This window comes from Opisthorchis viverrini (genome assembly GCF_000715545.1).
Source record: "Opisthorchis viverrini unplaced genomic scaffold opera_v5_194, whole genome shotgun sequence".
Classification (NCBI taxonomy): Eukaryota; Metazoa; Platyhelminthes; class Trematoda; order Opisthorchiida; family Opisthorchiidae; genus Opisthorchis; species Opisthorchis viverrini.
The window spans coordinates 403,630-422,990 of NW_008751850.1; the positions used below are offsets into that span (position 1 = coordinate 403,630).

Here is a 19,361-nt window from a genome sequence, read left to right on the forward strand (position 1 = left end):
GGATACCGGTTTGTTCATGCCAAAATATTGAAGCACGGATTCGAGTTTTCATCTATTATCGAAGTTTATCAGTGATGCATGACGTCGGATGTATCGGAACTTTTGGTTCCACTGCTCAGGCGAATGCATCCGACTCGTCGCGTCCAGAAAAGCGAAGTTGTTTTCATTTGGATGACACGAGTGGCGAGTCATAATGTTTGTGGACAAAACAAAATGGATTTTTCAGACAAAAAGGAGGGCAGCTGAAATGAGTGGTGACCTGCCATTCCCCGCTACAACACCCCACAATGACGATTAAACGTTTGCAAACCGAATGCTCAGCTTGTCGAACAGACCGAAAACAGCATACCCGAGCTTCCATATTCCACAACGTTGCCAGCTGGCAAGTGCGTCAGCATCCGGAACTATCCAAAAACCTTTTGTGCGTAAATGTGGCATGAATTGTCGAACTATCGAAGGGTTTGTTTGAAGTCAACATCCAGCCAACTATTGGTCACGTGTTGCGATTCGATTTCATCTGTTGCCAGACAAAAGGATAGCAGGACGAAAACGAAGTTGTGTCCACAACGATCGTGCATGATTCCAGCCACCAATGTATCATATTAAAAATTATTACTGCTAGTTTAAACTTTTGGAATTTTCATTGCATATATTTTGTACAGTTGGTGAAGCCCATCTGTGCTGAAAAGCCGAGAAGCACCGTTTCGTCTTTAGTATCAGCGGTGCACATCTCTACAGGAAGTTTCTATCCCACGGCCTCTCGACTGATAGCTTGAATACCGAACCATTCGGCCACGAGCATCAAAATAGCAGCGAGATTAGGTCACATTTAGGCGGCAATAAGCACTACTCAGACTTCAGTCATGGAAGCCACATCACATGATTCCGTGTTGATTGGCTCCTCTACTAGTGATCCTAGAATGGAAGTTTCGCTCACCTTGTGAAATTATTTTTCCTCCGAGTGTTCAAACTGATAGCCGAGCATTCCTCACACTACTAACAATCTATAAGTCGCTCAGAAGAAGAATAAACCTCTTCTGATGAATGAAGCTTCCATCGGAGAAGTCGCTGCTCAAGGGGCCAGTCAACACGTGTGATTGCATGATGTGGATCCCGTGATGGAACGATGAGCGGTGCTATATCCTGCCTAAGTGCGGGTCAGTCCCACTGCTGATCGGCTGCTTGTGGCTAAACGGTTGAGTGTTCAAACTACTGGCCGGGAGGTCGCGGGTTCGAGACTCTCCGGAGTTTCGCGGAATGTACCCTGCGGATAATTCCCGATAAGAATGAAACAGCTGTACACCGCTCCTCAGTTTTTCATCGCAGATTGGCTTCACTTACAGGATGATATTTTTCATTGAGATAAACTGCGATCTTCTATAAAAAGCACGCCCGAAAGAATAGAGCAACCGCCGAGTAACCGGCCCGTGTAAACTAGTGTTCACTGACATAGGTAATGCATATCTTAAATGATGTCACTCAGAGGAACATAAAAATTCCCAGCCTACATAAAAGCCTGGTGATTTTACGGACACCTTAGTAGTATCGGCAATGTGTAGTATGGGAAGACTAGTATTGATTATATCAAAGCTGACTAAGATTTTAGATCACAATTACTCAAATTTCCATCAAGTCCTATCTTTTATCATTCAGTAGGTCACAAAACATTCACTTTTAGATTGAAGTGAGCGTCAAAATAAACCTCCGTTTATAGGGAACTCAAACAGATTGAGCTTTACAACTCAAAAATCACCTGGTTCGACGTTTGTTACACCTGTCTCGGATAAGTAAAAACGGAGACTGCAGTTGACTAGCCGGATTAGATTATGTGAACTCTGTTGGTCCTGACAATTTCTTGGTTGTACAAACCCCTCGGTTGTCTTTGACAGAAAAATTGTCACGTGTCACATGCTTGTGCGCCCATTTTATATTCCCCTGTAGGTGACGGAATCATCTTCAGTCCGAATTCACACTGTCTATTTCATTTGAATTAGTACAACCCTGAAGATTTTGTGGAGACAATAGCTAATTCATCGAGCAAGTGATCTCCAGGCATTCCTCCGAGAGAGTTGCACTGCAAAACGGGGCAGATTTCTCCGTACCGAGTGAACACCGTGTCCCAGAACTTCAACAGTGTGATGCAGAACTGAGTAAAATGCTCGAATTTTAGAAGATGTTGTCTCCTGGTTCTTGCGCTGACATGTGTATCCGGCTTGGAAGAATTCTAGTTTGGGGATCCGGTGAAACGATTGGTCATTTCGATTTGACACAGTACTCAGACGCTGGATGAGTCAGATTGCTGTGATATACACATTATTGTCACCGGTATTAATTCCATTGCTGTTTGTTGCTGTGTGGATCGACATTCCCCATTGCTACGAAATTTTTTATTGATCAGCGATCAATGCGGCCTCTGGAATTCTCACCGCGGAAGCGGATGAGCCTGGAAGCTACCAATGCAGCCGGTCTCGTTTTCCATAAAATATCGTAAAATGGAATGTCCGTTTAGGGCCGACTGTTCCGAGAGTAGAACTATCTGGATAGATTTCCTCGAGGCTAGAAGAGAACATGGAATTTGGTAAAGAAGCTGGACAAAATGTTGTCGTCTATCGATCACACCCTTCTGACATCAACTATGGGAGTGAATTCCACGACCTCATGCGTCCCAGTGTTTGATTCGCCAGCAGCGCGTTACTCCAGGTAACAAACGCTTCGTGTACAGGCATAAAGCCCACTGGGCGTAGACAATGGCTGTTCTTACGTGTATTCTTGTATATTCGTCCAGATTTCCAAGGCTTAGACAGAAGCACGTGACATGCCGAGGTTGATTACGAACCACGGGACTGCGGATGAGTAAATTCGTGCCTTAACCACTGAACCGTCTCGAGCCCCTTTAGATCGATCGCTTCCGACTTCCGAAAGAACACCGTATCAATGCAGTCCGGCATGAACTGGGTTTTGTGCGTTTTAGGGGCTATCAGTATCAATCATTCAACCAAACGCCTTATAGAAAATTTCAGCCCAGAGGTTTTTGTGGAACCAGCAACGCTACTCTCACCGGAATACCACTGAGCAGAAAGAGTTTCCGCAAAAGAACCTTGTAGTTTCATAAGGGAAACTACTCACAAGGTTGCTGGGAACTGTTCGGCAGCCCACGACCGGTTTCGCCCTTCTTGGGGCTCATCAGGTAGGCGCACAGTCCCCGAGTTTCCGTCAACCTCATGATCTACTTGAACCTAAATCAAACTGTTTTTGAGGAACTGAGTGACGTTAGACAACTTAATGAGGCTAAGGTGCTGCCGGAGCCGAGTTCCCTTGGAGAGAGTAAGTGAAACTGAAAGTGAATGAATGGAGATAACCTGTTTTAGGATTATCACCCACCTATCATCTTTTGGATTTAATGCGCTCAGGACAGCTTTCTAGATCTTTTGAAGAATGACTGCGACAGGCTATACGACCAATCAATTAACTGCTCCATCATGCCATCAAGTGCTGCCCCGAAAACAGCTTACCACAGTGGTCTAGATAACTTTTCCTTGGATTAGAGGCAAAAAACAATTTAACATTCATCGTTTCGAGTTTCATTCTGGTTGCTTTGCCAGACTAACGGAATTCGATAGTGCATGCAGCTAATATCTATAAAATGCAACCCAACACCGGTCAATGGAGGCGAAATGGTTCAGTGGTTAGAGCGCGATTTCACACACCGGAATGTTCATGGTTCGAACTTGGCCTCTGCCTTTGGACTTGCCCTGTCTAGGCTTCGGCAACCCGGCAGTATCCATGCCCTCTTGCTTACTTCTGGTGGCCTGGCAGCTGGGCACTGAAAGGGTGTGACAGCTGATCGATTATCTAGGTCAAACCTTTTCAATTTAGGTCTTCCATAAAACTCGTGAAGCAACGGTGTACCACTGTGTACTTGTACAGCACCCTAGTGTAATGGTGATCCTACTGATGAGGAGGCACGCGAGTAGTATGTGTTGTTCGTAGAAGTCCGCTTTGCGTCTTTTGAAAAAAGGAGATCTGTTGCGGAATTCGTGGAGCCACTTTGTACCATTTGCTTGGATTTGACCGAGTAGAGTCAATGAATCTCCAGGAAAGTTCAAGAAGACGCATTCGGGAGAAGATGGTTGTCCAGTTATGGTAAATAAGATGCAAATTAGAGTTTTGCTTCCCTGTTCAATGGTCTGTAACCGGTCAGTTGGCATTTCCTAATAAATAACTCCGCAACGAAGGCCTTTTTCCTTTCACTAGTAGTCCAGTCACTGCCAACCTCCAAACAATCTACCATCGCTGCCACAAATAGTCTCGCGGAAACGCGCCGAATATCGAAGATCTAATCCGATCGGATGATAGAACAATGCCCCAAAATGGGGACTTTTGACCAAACTGACTCGTGGCGATACTTAAGCTAATCGGTTGATTGTCTGGACTAAATGTCAAGGTTATATGACGTCGACTGAGAGACTAAGTATCTATTATCCGTCAAATTGCTCAACTCCATTTGTTGTTCATGTCTATTTATACAATGCTAACAATAATCCTGGTTAATTTGAAGATGCTTTCTATTGAATACTGGCTACCGTTCCGTCTGAATGAGGTGATAAAAGAAGGAGAGGTCAGTACACAGGTTAGACACCTCTTGCGAAACGAAATGGTGATGATGAAGCGAGAGATATTCAATTGAGTCTCCCTTAAAAACCAAGTTGATTTGCACATGAGCGTATTTCTCGAAAACAGTCCAATTCGGGTTCAAGTAGCACATGGGGTTGAGGGAAACTCGGGGACTGCGCCTGCCTGATGAGCCTCAAGAAGGTCGAAACCGGTCGTGGGCTGTCGATGGGATTTTCAGCAACGTTATGAGTAGTATGTCACTAAGATATACATAATAAGTTGTCCAAAGTTTTCCCACAACCAGCGGAGGTCATCAGGGATGTCCTCGTCTCCGTGTTGTTCAAAATCACCTAACTTAACTTAACTTATTCGCGTTAGATGGGAAATCAGTGGACTTTGGTTATGCGGGCACTGTCGTTTTGTTGTTTGACGGCTATCTGTATTAAGTACCACCAGTGCGTGGTGTCGAACGCCGTCCAATGTGTTCACTAACGCCCATCTAGGCTGTGTGGAATAGGCAAGATCGACTAACTGATCGAGCGGTTTTTTCCGCTCAACTAACTTACGAAAAGCCAACGAGAAACTGTCAAAATAAAGTCTTTTTAAAATCATTCCTCCAAAGTGATCACATGTTTCAAACCAAACTGCTCCGTACCTCTATTTTCCAGCCAAAAAAACTAATAATAAACCGCCGAGCCTATCACTTATGATATTATTAGGTTGGAATGTAGCACAAAAGCAGCCCGATGTTTCAGTTGGAACAAAGAGAGAGATATCGAAGACGAATGGGTTGATTCATTTTTCAAAAAATTAAATTATTGTGCAGTGAGTAACATCCGGATACTAGTAAAAATACGGCTGGGTAGTCGCTCAGCTGTAACGCCCATCCGGTGCCTAGCCCCCATGCTACCCGAAGGAAGCACGAGGGCTGGAATACTGTCAGGTTGCCCAAGCCCAGGCAGGAGAATTCGAGAGGCAGAGGTTGGGTTCGAACTACGGACTTTCTGGTCAGTAAATTCGCTCTCTAACCACTCGGGCCATCTTGCCCCAAAAATACGGTTGATGTAAATTTGGGAACTTTCCCCAGATGATGAGCCACAAAGAAGAGCTAATCCTTTCTTGCGCCATCGAAGAGATTCCAGCAAACTGATGTGCAGAGTTTCGTCAAGAAAAACCCAGTTTAAGACCACAGGGATCCACGCGAAAAAAACAGGTATTTTTGAGGCTCATTTCCTCTACCAGTTCCCGTACAGCTTCGGTACATTTGAAGAGGTCACTACTCTACTCAAAAACTGCCGAAAGCGAGCCAAACTAACTTGTACATGTGAACAAGTAAAATTCGTCTATATTCATCACACATTGAACAGACATACAGCACTTTGGGCGAGTTATTCAAATAGACTAAAGGGAACCACTGCTTTAAATCACCAAGTTGTCAGCCCACAACTCGGAACCGAACACCGATGATCGAAAGAATCCCGTTGACCAAATGCGACCCAAGAAAATCACTCACTGTCGTTGGTAATGTGGTGAAGTATTGGTAGCTAGCTTCATTGAGCGATTACATCCAGGGTGTTCGATTGCGTAACACGACAGTGAGAGTTGGTTGTTGATCAGATGGCTGTTGATCTGTTCGCCGAGCTTGGCAATTGGCTTGCCAAAGTTTCGTGACCATACGAGGAGACATCATCAGTGCGCACTGATGATGCCAATTGCCAAGCTCGGCGAACAGATCAACAGCCATCTGATCAACAACCAACTCTCACTGTCGTGTTACGCAATCGAACACCCTGGATGTAATCGCTCAATGAGGCCATGATGATCAAGCCGAGACATTTACAATGTCTACGCAAAACTGTTGACTTCAAACATCCGTGTACCTGACACCACTGGGGAGGTTTTCACGTTTTTTTTCATCGTTGTTACCATGCGATAAATCTGCACATGTATGTTTGCCACGGACAACATGAAATGTCAACATCTTGTCAAATCTGTCTCCTTGCGGCTGCGATAGGATGGGGTAAGAGGAACCACCGCTTCAGATCTAACAATATATGTAAATTGTACATGGTTATACATATTTCTTTATACATCATATTATGTTGTATCATATTAAATGGCAGTGGTATTGCGTCATTCTTATGTTATATATTATTATATTATTATATTATGCTATATTATACTATATATGCTATATATACATCATACTACACCATATTATACTATAATATATACTGTGTCATAGTATATGCTATCGTATTTTATATTACATTCTAGCCCGGTGATTTTTATCCCGTCGGGTTTATTTAAGCTCCGAAAATTAGCCTGCAACCCCGAATTCTGCTCAGTTTCGGTTTCTTACGTTGCACAGTTGTCCGGTGATTCGATGTCTGTTGACCCACAAACTCGTGTCTCTGATGCCTTACAGTGAATTAAAAAACAGTTTCTCAACCTATGGTCCAACCGGACACGTTACCGTCAAACATTACTTCAGCGGCTTGGCTTCACTTACAATGTTTTAGAGTACATTTTATCCGACTACCTTTTTTTCCGGGCTGATATATTTTCCAACACAGTACCCACTACTCATGAGTAGACTTTCACATCGGGGGGACATTTTCAAGTGTAGTTTAGAGTAGATTTATCGGGAATTTAAATCTAATCACTGCATAGTCACTTTAACTAGTTAAATTCGAGACAACGCCTGAAAGCAAGAACAATCTCAACTTGTTAAAATGTTTCACACTTCTGGAGATTCTGAGACTGAAACCTGAAATCGCTAGGTATTTTCGTCCCATATTTAATGAGTCCTTCATCTCATCAACGTCAACTCAGAACTACATCTATACGGTATTTTTCCGTCCCTCCTTCCCTTATATACATTGAACTCTTTGGCACCCGTTCATGCAGCATCTCAGTCGCGGAATAGACTAGGTAACATGTTGTGAAAGCGCTTGCAAAAATATAACCAGTTCGGTAAACGCATCATTTTTTGTGCACGAAATAGTGTCCTCACTGAAGGTTACATCTACCGAAGAGACTGATCTCAACTTATCTGTCCAAGTAAAACTTTCCACAAAGTAAACGGCTCTCATAAGAGCCCACGTATTATGTCGACACCTTCAAAAAGGTCTATACACCGTCTGGAATCAGTGAGAATCAACGTTAGCCGTTTGAGAACCATTGATCCGATTTCATAATTGCAAGTATGTCCGTATTACTTGGAACCCTATGGTGTGCAATCAGGGTACTCCCTCATCCTATGCAGTTGACTTTCATATTTTATCCGTTGACGCCCAGAACCCGACTGCGCAAGATAACATTACACTCTGTTCCCATTTTTCAGGTTGGGGTACCAGCGCATTCCGCGACAAAGACTACTTTTTCTGGATACCAATCGTCGGACCGTACGTGGGAGCCGTTATCGGCGCAGTGCTGTACGAATTGACAATCGGCATCCATCTGGACACGGCTGGTGAACGACTGGCAATCGAGACACCCGGAAAGGCCAACGATACTAAGAAGGATGAATCGGGAACTGAACTGCTTGCCTAGCATGGCTCTACCCCATAGACTAGCTACAATGATTTACAAAACCCTATTGCACCCAAGGTTGCCCGCCATTTTGCATTCATCCGAAATCTACCACTACCCCTAGGCGTATGTTATTTTTTTCACAGACTATGTGATTCCTTCCTCTCCGCACAAATTCTTTTACTTAAAATCAGCATCATCCCACCACCCGTAATCTCGCCACAGAGACGTTAATATTTTCTATTCCTTATCTTAGAACCTCGCTGAAGAAATATCATCCGAATGTGTCAATTTCTTTCTTCCTTTGACCGCGAAGCAACACACCGGACAAGCAACATTTCGTAAAAGATAATCTGCCGGCAGAGAGCGATCTGATTGGTCAGTTTGTTTAGGGCGCTATCGATTACTTAACGCTGTCTATGAAACAGAGGTCGATTTCTAGGTTAAGGAGAATGTAGTATGAAATTCATACTGGACATGTCTGAATTTCGGATGGTCGCGTTGGGCGAAGATGGTCGGATTAGCCGAAGGTTATGATGAACCTACAGAGGGCGTGGAGGGAACACTGCGTCTCTGATTACCCATCGTTCTGGTTTAGCTTCTGGAGTCAAAGCTGTCTCGCAAATCACCGTTTTGTAGCTGTTTTTAATATGTTCGTCGCAAGTGTTTCACGGCTTTATTTAACCAAGATTAGGAAGGGAAATTGTTATGGATAGATTACTACATTGTTCACCTCAGGATACAAGTGAATTACACCTGAATGTCTAAATGGGTCCTAGTAAAACAGGCGCCCACCTCTCACCGATGATAAAACCTTTAGGTAACTCTTTGAACGTGACGTTATTTACATGTAGTCTAGTTAATGAATATCAACTAACGAACCTTAGGGTTCTAGAGGATCCTTCCAAATATTTATCCTTGAAACATACGCAGAATCAGAGCTCGCCTAGGCGAGACCGGATGTTCGTGCAGTTCTAAACCCTTCCGTTGGGACAGATATGGTATGAAGTTGAGAGCGGTTGAGAACGCTTAACATCTGTGAAATCAGTACGTACAAATCTTGCTTTGCTTCAGTGGCGATCGCGACTTCGCAAAGAGAAGGCAGCGAACCATCAGTTCTGCACACTGGTTGTTGTGTGCTGTCAATGACGGTGATGATGATGATGACAATGGAGCCTCTTCCGTTTGCAACAGGCACCTGTATTAATTGGATAGGTTGACCATAACGAATAACAGAAGTCTACGAAAATAATGTTTGACGGGACAGTATCAAATGACGTTTAGGATAGCGTTTCGGCGTTAGATGGTAGTATCTTCTGTCTGCGGTCCCAAAATGGACAGAGCGTTGAAGAGCAGTCTCCTCAAATACCACCGTATATGAACAGTAGAGCGCGACAGAGGAAGGCTGGTGCCTATACGAAATGACTGACTAGAGAGTTTACGACAAAGGTGAAGTTTCAAGGCACATTACTATCCATTATCGAAGCGATGCTTAAACGTTATACCTGGTGTCAAGACGACCATCAATGTATCTCCTGATTCAACCAATAACGTTCAGCTGTATGTTATATATCATCACGTGATGCAAACTGGGGTGCAGAATAGCCCCAAAATCAACAAAAAAACGCCAGGACACAGTGTTGAAGGGAATGAATAGCCTACCAGATTTTGGAATGCAAAATTTTCCAGACGGTTTGAAGTTCACTGTGAGTAGAACATGAAAACATTACAGGCTATCAAGTCCCATTCGGTCAGACACTCAGTTCTGTCACATCGTTTAGGCAACGAATGTCGTTTATCCTGCGAATATCGTGCCAAATCGAACAGCGGGCCTTTCGTGTGCAGTCTGTTCAGTTGACGGATACCATAAGCAAGAGATTTCGTCTGGTTCCCCACCTAATACGTAAAATACTGCACTCAGGTAAAACGAGAGACACCAACTGCCGTGGTGTTTTTATATAATAACACGAAATAAGTGCTTACAAGCTATTAATAGACACGACAGTAAAAATCTCAGATTATCTGAAAGTGAACACTCTCAAACGTCCTCGTGAACTTTCATGAACTGAACACTAATGAACACTCGCTGCAAATCGATTTCATAGTTTCCGTACCAATCCTCCCTCGGATGTGGGGAATGTGCTTTGACACCTGATCGGATACTACTCATATAATTCATCAGTAGTGTGCACCGGTCACAAGCTGTGAGTAACAGTATGAGTAGTGTGTTGTGCCAAAAGAACTGCCTATTATCTTGAAGCACGTTTTATCGCAGTAGATCCTAAGCATACAAGGTGAACAGTATGACTTCTGGGGTTTTTGAAGAGCTCCAACTTGCCCCAAATAGCACTCGTACTATGACTGACAAAAGATATCGTACTTTCTACTGTTCAGTTAGCTTCGTCTGATGTGGAACGAAAATCCAGCAAGGCAGCAACGAAACTACCACCTGAAGGCTGGAACTCACATCTCACGGGGTTATTGTGAGAAATTAGGAGAAGCCGACTGACAGCTGAACAGTAGTCACACCCTTAACAGATTCCATCATGTGTACCGGACCCAGTCAACCTCTTTGGAGCTTGTGCGCCATGTGTGACAGTTAGGGCACTGACTGCCCGATGCTATGCTCGATAGTTTGAATTTCGCGTTAACATTGGGAGCAGAATTTCGATTTATTCATTCTATGAGTCCCAATGAAAGGGAGGCGGTTTTCCACTTGGTGATTGCATCTGAGGAAACTCCAGGCCATTGTTTGATTCTCGATACTCGACATACAGCAGAGAACCCAACTAAATTCTTGGTCGGCAATTCTACGTATGGTGGTTTCTTGATATGTATGCTGCGTGGAGAGCTTTCTTTTAGGCGAATCTCATGTGGTGACCCCGGAAATTGATCAAGAACAATCTTCGTTTCGACCCTAGGAACGCCGACCTGTGGTACCTGCTGCTGACCCGCTCCAGTGCCTAGTACCGGAGAAAAAAGACTCACACAACGGAACACAACTGCTAATTTCCGAATAACCGAGTTCGAGAGCGTGAGTGCGTGCGAGAGCAAAAGTTTCAACGGCCTCACCCTATTTAAAAGGGGGTTTCTGACATTGATCCAGGCTGTCTGATAGGCGTTAGTGAACACCCGTGAACACCCATCAACATCGATCGTGCCTCTATGAAATGCCTGAACGCAGACCACATTCGGTCATGCTTCTGTGGCGTGCAAGAACACTCATCAGCTTTTGCTGAATTGATTGAATGATTGACTGGCCTGAATGCTTGCTGGCCTTTCTATTGAGATTTTGGTGGAGCAGTAGGTTCCGGCCGTTCTGAGGTTACTTTCAAGAATTTGCCCTTCCTGATATGTTTTTTTATCTGGAAGCCTTTCCGTATCCTTTATTAGTTTTGTGCGCATTCGTTGTGATACCTCTTTGAGTTGAAGTGCCCGGTGAAACGCAAATTATCCAACTTTCTAGGAACCCTCGCCACAATGTGCAGCACTGCATGTGTTCTGCGGCTAAACATTCTTTGGGGTGGGCTGTGGCAGGTGTACGTCCTGAATCACAAACCAGTGCTAATGTGGTTTTAACCACCGACTTGCCTTTCCCACGACCAAACGGTCAAATCACGTGGAAGCTTCGGGCTCCCTGACTGGTTCGACCATCTTTCAATGGCCCTTCATTTATTCCAACGCTCTGCATTGTGAACCTAACAAGAAAGCTTTGTCGATCCATCCAGTTCGATCGCTGGAACTAAGGACACTTCCCGTTCCTTCAGTCTTATTCATTTCTGTAGTATTGCTTGTATTTCACTGAACTGAAGTTTCCACCCCCCTCACCGTTTCTCCTTGAGTCGTTAAGGTATATCATAGCCTGATTGAGTCACTAAGGTACTGTTCTAGGAGCAGAACGAGCCCAATCAATATATCTATTGGTTTTAAAGTAAGCCAATATTCTGATGTTTGTATCAAGTTCATCCAAAACTTTGGCGATCTCTTTTTAGTCGGCCGCGCACTAAATCTAAGTCCAACTCATACACTCGCTCCAGAAAGTTCACTTCTGTGGCCCCCGCTAGGATAATTCTCAAGTGGTCCCACTGTCCCTCGTATTAACGTCACTCCTGACCTAGTTGTGACAGTGAAATAAAAATAAACTCGTTCAGCTGCAGTACCCTTCCGGTGCCTAGCTGCCATTCCACCCGAAAGAAGTATGAGGGCTGGGATATTGCCAGGTTGCCCAAGCCTAGGCAGGGGAAGTCGAGGTGCAGAGGTCGGGTTCGAACCACGGATCTTCCGGTCAGTAAATTCGCGCTCTAACCACTTGAACCATCTCGCCCCAGTTGTGACAATTAAATCACATCCAATTAGTTCATCCTTTACATATGATGCTATTTGCATGCTCTAACATCAGCCTTTTTTGGGGGTGGAATAAATATTTACTTTACTTGACGGGCTTGAGGGTCTGTTGTACCCGATCAATCAGTAGGCCACTGAAATGACAGATACAGATTTATGAATATTAAATCTGTGTAAGACGTTTCTATGTTTGAAAACGACATATAAAAAGATGTTGATCACTCCATTGGCCAAATAGTGGGGCTGCAGACTTCGATTGGCTATCCCGAAATAACTTAGTTCCCTAGGACAAAGGTTTTGTTGCTGTATCGTGCTGAATAAACCAGACACCCTAAGGTCTTTGAAGGCATCAAGCAGGGAACGCAAAACAGGCTGATATGTGTATGCGGTGAAGTTACAGCTATAAACAGCTTTAAACTGCAGAAGAGCAGGCAGGCGAACAGAATTTCAAGGTCTCTTTCTTAGACACTTGAGTCAGCTGGCTTAGCACTGATGTATTCGACAACTTCCCGCCGGTTTATCTGGCCTCACCAAAAACGACTGCTGGGATTATGCGAATTCTGCATCCATTTCGTTAGCGAAAAGGCTGTTCGCACCGGACTGGAACGTTTCACCACACTATTGATAAAATAGTCTTAAACTATCGCGGTCACTTGGATGCCAGAACGGTCTTATGGCGAACATGTTTTTCAAACAAGCGATTTTTGCGTTCATCTGATTTGCTGGTTGCCCCAGTTCTGGGTGTCACGCCAAACTTAACGCCGTTTCCTAAGTTCAGTAGCCCTCAAGCAAACGGGAAAGATTTGTGCGAACCGTAGCGGGTTACACCCTGAAAATTTAGCTTGTCGTACCGTGAGAAAGTTGAAGCGTGAGTGAACAAGGCCATCAGCTGACCTCACGCATTTGAACATGAGATTCACGTGACTTTTCGCAGCGTGCATGGACCGCTTAACAGGACGATGTAGATGACTGCAATCGAAACGAACGTCTCACCAGTTTTAGCACCCGACTTTTGGTATCCGGATGGTGGGTGGATTGGGAGAGTGGGAGAAGTAACGCCTAAAATCTATCCACTTCCACAATTGCTCACAAAAATCTCCCCACGATTGGCGCAGAGCAGCAAGGCTTCAAATTTGATATTCATGCATGCCCCTGGAACGCTACTGCTATGTGGTACACCGATGAACAATTTCTCGCAGTCTACGTTCAAATTTCCACTTGACTTTTTAACCTGGTGGAGGCCTGTAGGGAGTACACTTTCAGTGTGAATTAACAGTGTGATTAACCATCACTTTGACAGGATTTAGCGCCACTCATCCTTCAGTCAAAGAAACTACATCAAACTGTTAAGTACTGAATGAATGAATGAATGGAGTGACGACTTCTCAGAGTGAAGTTTCACTCATCATGTGAAATTCCTCTCCTCCTTACACTACCATCAACCCACAAAGTAGCTCAGAAGAACAAGATGAGTGAGACTTCCATCTGAGCAGTCATCACTCCTGGATCTAGTCAACACGTGATCACGTGATGTGAATCCCGTGATCGAAGGATGAGCGACGCTAAAGCCTGTCTAGATTTTGGTTAAACACGGGAGTTTTGTGAGTTTGGTAATGCAGACTGTTCGCAGTGCTCCCCAGTGTTTCTGCATAGACTGGCTTCACTGATTAGATTATGTCCAACGAAAATTGCTACCATTTTCGGTTTTGTTCATGCTGCCTGTAGAATCCGGTTCTAAAAGCTCGGCTGTCACCTCCACCCGACCACACACGGGTTCCCAGGTGGAATAGATATCGGTGGGGGCATGTATACTTGAGCAGCAGATACCCCGGGACTGTAGTAGGACCAGATGTTCCACTAAAAGTCAAGAGTTTTAATTTGAAATAACTTCAACCCCAGTACATCATTATTGCGGATAAACGGCCAATAATACTCCCTTAAAGAAGGGCCGTAGGGAACATTGATCACAGAGTCCCTGTAGGGGTCTGTGTGTCACAGCCACCTTCATAGATCGATAGAAAATCGCCCATGGAGGGTATCACGTGATTAGGGTGAAAAATTGTCACAGAAACACAAAGCATGGTGACCATAGATGTTGACCTCATACATACGTGGGTGAGAGGTGATTGGGCTTCGTGTGGCGCTAACCTTTGAGGTCAGGTTAACTCAGTCGCTCCTTCATACGTGGGGTGAGGAAAACATGGCAGAAAACCTATCACCCCCACTTGAGAAGCGTTTCAAACGTTTTTCACTCTCAGTGGCTGGGATAAAATCCAGTCAAAGCCGGTAGAATGATGCATAAGATCCGAGTAAATGCGTTAAATGGTCCTGCAGGGTACTAGTGCCATTTGGTTCCAGCTGTGTACGGCTGTAGGTCCGGGACAGACAACGCCAGTGTGCCCGAAAAAATGCTAGTGCGTTTCTATACTTTTTTTAAAAGTCCTTGTATCCGTTATTTAGGTCCACAATATATAGTTTACTTTGATTATCTCAGTTTGCCCAAACAGTAGCGCATAATTCAACGCAACAGAAATTGCACGCATCCAGATTTGGGCGACTGGCTTGTTGACAGACTCGGAAAATAAGTTTATTTAAACATAGCAGGAATCTTGTATCAGTAATTTAGAAACAAACTCCTAGAGACAGCTCACTTAAAGAGACGATCTTTGAGAAATCCTGAAGTCAGAGTACGTAATCGATAAGGAAGTTAATATAAGTGGTGGATCTAGTTTGCAAAACGTTCAACTGGGAACGTCCGCAGGTCATCCACGTCACGTGATCGTGTATATCGACTGCGGTTTGATGATAACGATACTGATGTTCTTTCAGCTTTAACGGACTTTCGGTGTCTAGCTGCCATGTCACCCAAAGGGAGCACGAGGGCTGCAGTACTATCAGGTTGCCTACGCGTACACAAGAGAAAATGAGCTGCAGAGGTCGGGTTCGAACCAAGGACCTTCCTGTTAATATGTTCTCGCCTTGATCTATGATCCATCTCGATCATTCCTAACACTCGTTTTGAGGTTTGGGAGGCACAAAATGGTGAGACATGACTGATGTTGCACAATCATGATCACTGACAAGACATCAGTGTTCAGCAACGATGCTCCACTGCCGTACAACCATGACTTATTTGAAAGCCTTATTGTAAAGAAAAGAATAAAGGTGGATGGGGAAGGGACTTAGTGCTAGCTTAACACAATCATTCCGAGGTGCCTACACCTCCAGACATTCACTCAGGCAATCTGGATAGAAACTGACAACAAGAACGCCACTGACATCGGTTGGCAGCCATATCTTGTAGTGTCTCCAACCCGGCGCAGTGAGGATCACGCGGTCCCTATCCCAGAAGACGAGTGGCACCAACAGCACCCAAACGATTCGTGATCTCCTTCATACTCCTCCGTCAAGTCAAGGGTTGGCTACCTCTCTGTTTACGCCACTCTGAATTAGGCATGGAAAACAGCACAATCACTTGTAAGGTAGTTGGTAACTTTCGTTATAAATCAGCACTGAGCAACTGTTTCACATCTGTTCAGTCCATCTCATAAATGACTTATAGCTGTTTCTTGCTTTTGTGGAAAACAACCTGCCCGATCGCACAATTAGGAAGAAATTCTACCAAAAAAATCCGCTACCGCTGATCACGAAAAACGCGAACTCTCGCACCTGAGCTTCTCATTAAAATTCACATTAGTAATTCTGTCACTCGCCTTCAGTCTGTCAGACTGTCACACGTTGTCCGAAAACAAGATCGAAATTTTGCTACTAGCTCATTTCCGACGTCCCTTTGTGTCGAGGTGACAATTAGTCTTCATAAATAAATCACGAATCCGATCAGGGTGGAAGAACAGATGTTGTCATCTGGCCACAGAACAAAACGAATTGAATGTTTATAACCTTGTTCAGGGGTAGGAATTGGACTGTGTGGCGTCTTCAGTTGGTGTGATGACTAGAATCAATCTGAAATACCTCCTTCCATGACTTTAATACGGCAGATGTGTAGTGCAGCAAAGGAGAAAGACAGACAAAAGCAGACAATTAGGGACGTCAATTGCACACAACCACACAACCACAAATCCAAGTGGTCAGAAGATGCTTGAATTCAGACCGCCAAGCGACCTGTCGTATCATCACGATGGACAATTTTGATTGCGCGATGCACAACTTGTTGCATCAGGATAGGCCCCAGAGCCTTTGGAATAAGTCTATTCTGGTCAAACCTGAGATTACTGGTGGATACTACTGATGAGGAACGCGAGTAGTGTGTTTTCTCGTAAATCCGCTTCGCGTCTCCTGAAAGGGGAAATCTGTCACGGAATTTGTGAAGGCGCTTTGTAGCATTAGCTTGCATCTGAATAACAGTCAATAAGTATCCAGGAATGTTCACGAAGACGCAATCAAGAAGAAGATGGATATTCAGTAAACAAGATGCATATTGGAGTTTTGCTTCCTTGTCCAATAGTTTGTAACTGTTTAGTTGGTGTTCTCTAATAAACAACTCCGCTGCGAAGGCCTTCTTCCGCCCACTGGTATATCAGATGGCATTTGATTCGTCAGTTGCTTCATGCGACCCGTTCTCGAACAATCGGTACACCAACTACCAACAACAAAATTTACAAGGGTTCATCAGATAGACTCATATTAATAGGAAAATACAGGATGAAAATAAGCCAACTGCCTGGCAGACGAGAAAAATTGGTTGAACAAACTATATTGTAGTTGTTTTTCACTAGTGATGTGCCAAAATATTGTTGTGAAAAACCTGAATTATCTTCCCGTTACCCACACGGCAATTCACGTGTCATCGGATTTCTAACACTATCTGAGCAGAGTTCGTACCCGCATTGTATCTAACTTGACCTCATCATAATTCTCCGGTTCATTTGCTCACTCCACCTGTGTACTTTTGGCATCCACTTGTTTGGCTCTTCGGTAGTCACCGTTCACATTGCTGCAATGGACGTTCCGTTCGACACCGATACATGAACCTGCGTGTAGATGGATGACCATGCTTGTTGGTGCCCCGTTTGTTAGGCCTGTCCTGTCATGAGTAACGTGTAATCGTACCGCCAGTCAGGATGTCAAGGCTGTTCTCGGAAAGCACGATCGCGACAAACACTGCAGATCCAACATTCCGAATCTCCTAGTTTGGTGTGCAGAACTTGACACTGCGCCCCGCCGGAGATTGACGACAGACTGGTACAACTGTTGGCGCCACGAAAGTGGACGTCGCATAGTTTTGCCTACCTTTGTGCAGACAGCACCGTAGATTTTCGAACCCGATTCTTCCTTTTGATACTTGACGTCATCAAACAGATGCGTCAGACAAAGATCCCTCCCTATCCGGAACACCAACAATCTTACTGCTGTACAGACGACGCGGTATCGACTTTTGTGAAGAATTAGCAAACAGAAAAAGATTTGTGTTGCTACGCCACGCGCAAGCTAGAAAAGGCTGTTAAATGTCCGTGCGCTCGGCAACCAACTGCAGGGGCTCAGGTAAAGCTAATCCAAAAGTCGATAAAACAAGCAATGCAGCCGTAGAAAGATTCATCCCACAGTGAATATTTGCTGGACACAGTCTTCTAATACTAGGTGTCTCATATTAGACGCAAAAAACAATACCACGTTAAAACGTTAACGCTAATTCAAACATTTATTGCTTTTTACGTGAACATACGTACATTTTGGAAGTTTACTGTAAATAAACTGACATTTCACGAGATGTTGAAAAAATCGCCCCTTTCTTCTATGAAAAGTTGGAGTTAGTATGAGATGCGAGACACAGTATGGTTAACTTCTTCAAGCGTCAGTCGTGCATACTCTTCTTCAATTCTTGTCTTAACTCCACCGAATTCTTCAGTTTATTTTCATCATATACGCGGGTAGAGGTGGTGCTCTGGGACTGAAGTTGCTCGACGGCATTCTGTACACCGGGCGCTCTTTCATCACTCAGAGACCTTCTCACTTTGCCAGGAAAATCCAATACAGATCCAGTGGACTTGAATTTCGCAATCAAGCCTGTAATGGTCAACAAGGTGAAACGAGCTCTGATGAGACCATGTTTGGTTTTGTAACCACGAAGTTCAGCGGTGACGCTTTCACCAAGGAAACAATGGAGTTTCACAGTTTCAATGCGCATACTGGCATTTGTCGCAAACAAAAAAATGTTAACACTTGCACACAAAACCTCTTTTGTGTGACTACTAATAATAAAACAATTTGTTATCCTTTCTTCGATTGACTACGTGTACTTACCCAATTAAAGTTTGCGTCTATTATGAGACACCCTGTATGTATAGTGTTGTTGAGGTGAGTTATCTCATATCCTGCAAGGCGAGTTTTTTTGTAAGTCACTTTCCAAACACTCGACATAAATGAGACTCGTACTGAAACTCGCTGCTTTGACCACGTGTTAGTGATTTTATCAATGTACATGACCTCATACGAAAGACTTTCAAATCCGATTGCTCTCAGTCAAACAATAGGAAAGTAAACATGAAATATAGGCAGGTATTTCGCAGGTATCGAATCCCGCACGTGAATAAGGACCGGTATTTTTTCAACGAAATGCTAAAAAGCCCAGAATACTCCGATGTGTCAAAGTCGGTGGACATTCAAAAATCAAGTGACTGACTTGTGTGATGTGATAAGTTACTTGGTTTCTCTCCATCTCGAACGAATTACTCTCACTGAACCTCTCGTAGCAACTGAAACGTGAGGTGAACTGGTGCAGCATATTCAGTTGACTGGAAACGTCACAAACGAGAGATTTAGCTGGGTTCCAGGTGAGTTTCTCGTAAAACCAAATAAGTTTGTAAATGAGTGTATTTCGTTAATTTCGTGCAATTTGGTTCCAAGTAGAG

At 44.1% G+C, this 19,361-nt stretch overlaps 1 protein-coding gene across 1 annotated transcript in view; it reads left to right on the forward strand.

Annotated features, from left to right (window-relative positions):
* Positions 1 to 8,441, forward strand: part of T265_07938 (hypothetical protein) — a gene marked incomplete at both ends in the record, with an annotated part of 15,633 nt that extends 7,192 nt beyond the window's left edge. The window contains one exon of the mRNA XM_009173603.1: positions 7,961 to 8,441. Coding sequence (XP_009171867.1) covers positions 7,961 to 8,169 — 209 coding nt within the window. The remainder of the gene's footprint in view (positions 1 to 7,960) is intronic.
* Between the last annotated feature and the right edge of the window lie 10,920 nt (positions 8,442 to 19,361).